Here is a 2,635-nt window from a genome sequence, read left to right as displayed (position 1 = left end):
TCATATCTTTGTCTCACCTCGGCTACATAGATGTTGTGTGTACATGCAATTTGACTACACGACGCGAACGTACGTACCATGTACGTTGACCTCGACCTGAGAACAGAGTAGGTGGCAGCCAGGCGCTTAATTTGGCCTAGGCTGGAAGACGGATGGAGGGAGAAATTGTGTCTTGCACACGGAGGAAGAAGGCGGTGAGGAAGAGCAGCACACACGGAGGAAGGTCACTGGATGTCGATCCAATGCTCCGTAAATGTGATTGAAAAGTTGAAAGACCACACGGCTGTAGATAAATCTCAGTTGACTGACACTTGGTTATGTCTAAGTCGACGCAATATTCCCATGATCTTACATTAGGATCCATGCAAAAGAAAATCCGGTTTTTTTTCCTTACATGTATTATGTCACTTGAGACTTGGTTAAGTCTGAGAGACCTCACACCCATATTTCCAAAAAGAATACATATGTCGACTGAAACATACTACAACATATAGTAGTACAGTTCTGTACGAAGTGAGTACATGACAAGAAAGCATGTACAGTGAGGAATTATAAGTTTACAAGCACTTCACCACGGATAATCAACAATACTATTCCTGTTTAGAAAGGAAGAAGAATCATCACCATTGCTGTCGTGACGACTCCAATAAGGCTATAAGCTATCTAGGTACCTTTATATTCTCCAGGGAGTATACATATGTACTGGATGAATAACATGAAATAGAACTTAATATCATACAGTCTAGCTAGCCCACACGCTGGAACGAATTTTAAATAATAATTATTACTACCCACCACCTTCCCCGATCTCGTTGTGATCGGCCGGACGGCGTATGAGTACGTAGCAGCGAGCATGAATTAAAGCATGACGGTGTCGCCCTCGACGTCGTTGAGCCACCCGAACTTATCCATGTAGGGGTTGGCGGTGTTGGCCGGCGGGTAGTCGTCGACGCAGTCGGCCCACGCGCCCTTGTCGGCCATGTCGCCCTTCACCTCCCACATGCAGCTGTTGCACTTGAACCCGGAGCCGAAGGTCACCATGAGCACCCTGTCCCCTCGCCTCAGCCTCCCCTTGGCCTCCATGTACGACAGCACGTACCACAGGCTGCTCGCCGACGTGTTCCCCCACCGGTGCAGCGTCATCCGCGCCGGCTCCACGTCGCCGTCGTCCAGGCTCAGGCTCCGCTTCACCGCCTCGATCACCGCCGTGCCGCCCGGGTGCAGGCAGAAGTGCTCCACGCCCGACTTGAAGTTGATCTTCGGGCCCTCGCTTTTCCCGCCGTGCTTGCGCGAGGACGAGGAGAGCTTCCTCAGCACGAGGCCGGCGGCGAACCTCGCCAGCTCGGTCACCGGGAGGATGCGCGGCGCCAGCGTCCGCAGGTTCACGGTGAAGGCCCTGACGGCGGCCTTGGGCAGCGTCTTGCTCAGGCTGATCCCGACGCGCCCGTCGCCGTCCTCCCGCTGCAGCGCGCACGCGTGCGCGTCGTCGTTGGCGGCGATGTTGGAGCGCACCAGGCAGCGGAGCTCCATCTTGGCCCGCCCGCGCAGCGCCGGGTCGTTGCTCAGCAGCACCGCCGACCCGCCGCACCGGAACAGCATGTTGCCCAGCATCATTGACTTGTCCGTGCCGGGGTACCAGTTGGGCGCGATGGACTCCGTCGACACCACCAGCGCCGTCGCGTTCCGCCGCGTGCGCAGCGCGTTGCGCGCCAGGTCCAGCGAGATCAGCCCGGCGCTGCACCCCATCCCAGACAGGTTGTAGGCGGCCACGTCCTCCCGCATGCCGTACCGGCGCACGATCCGGGACGCGATCGACGGCGCCGGGGAGAACATGGACACGTTCACCACCAGCACGTCCACGTCCTGGGGCTTTATGAAGTCGCCGCTCTTGCCGAAGAGCTCGGCGATGGCCTCGTCGATGAAGGCGTCCATCTCCTCCACCGCGTCCTGGTGTGTCGGCGCGTCCTCCCGGCCGTCCACGATGTTGCGCGGGGAGTACGTCTCCTCGCCGATGCCGGAGCCGACGATGACGCGGAGGAGGAAGCGGTACTCGGACAGGCCGAGCCGCGGGTTGCGCTCGATCAGCGCGCCGGCCATCTCCGTCGTCACCTTGCGGTCGTCGGATGGCTTGTGGCACACGTAGTCCAGAAGGTAGCACCGCGACTGCCGGCGCCGGACTGCAGCCGCCCAGGCCAGGTAGGCCACCGCGTGCGCAAGGAGGAGCACGGTGAGCAAGAGCAGCAGCTCCATGTTGGTTCCTGATCTCGAGTGAGTGATCTTGATAATGATTTTCCGGCAAACTGATCAGTAGAGAGGTAGGTGCACTGGGTTAGCTAGCTAGCTGTAGGTTTGTGTCGGGAATTGAAGGAGGGTTTTGTAGCTCTGATGAAGTGCAGTGGCAAGGAAGCGTATATATAGGCGGCCGGGCCAGTCCAGCGTGGAAGCTAACTTGAAGGCGTAGCGCGCACTTGCATGTTGTCAAGTGGAACTGGAACGCGGGGAGGAAAAGGAAAGGTGGCGAGCGCAAACCTTTTTTTTTCTTTTCTTTTTTCGAAAATGATCCAGATTTATTACCAAAATTCACGGAAAATACAAAGCACCACAAACATAATAAAAATTACATCGAGATTTTGAG

General features: G+C 56.6%; 1 protein-coding gene across 1 annotated transcript; it reads right to left on the bottom strand.

Annotated features, from left to right (window-relative positions):
* Positions 1-467: 467 nt before the first annotated feature.
* On the bottom strand, positions 468-2,395 carry LOC109746362 (3-ketoacyl-CoA synthase 12). Its single transcript, XM_020305477.4, has one exon. The coding sequence runs from the start codon at positions 2,248-2,250 to the stop codon at positions 859-861; it is 1,392 nt and encodes a 463-aa protein (XP_020161066.3). The 5' UTR covers positions 2,251-2,395; the 3' UTR covers positions 468-858.
* Between the last annotated feature and the right edge of the window lie 240 nt (positions 2,396-2,635).

Source organism: Aegilops tauschii, chromosome 1 (assembly GCF_002575655.3).
Source record: "Aegilops tauschii subsp. strangulata cultivar AL8/78 chromosome 1, Aet v6.0, whole genome shotgun sequence".
NCBI lineage: Eukaryota > Viridiplantae > Streptophyta > Magnoliopsida > Poales > Poaceae > Aegilops > Aegilops tauschii.
Note: the sequence above shows the minus strand (reverse complement) of the source record. Positions and strands in the feature narration are given on the sequence as shown.

Bases quoted from the DNA above. Each gene is read 5' to 3' on its own strand.
- LOC109746362 (XM_020305477.4), bottom strand. From the start codon at position 2,250: ATGGAGCTGCTGCTCTTGCTCACCGTGCTCCTCCTTGCGCACGCGGTG.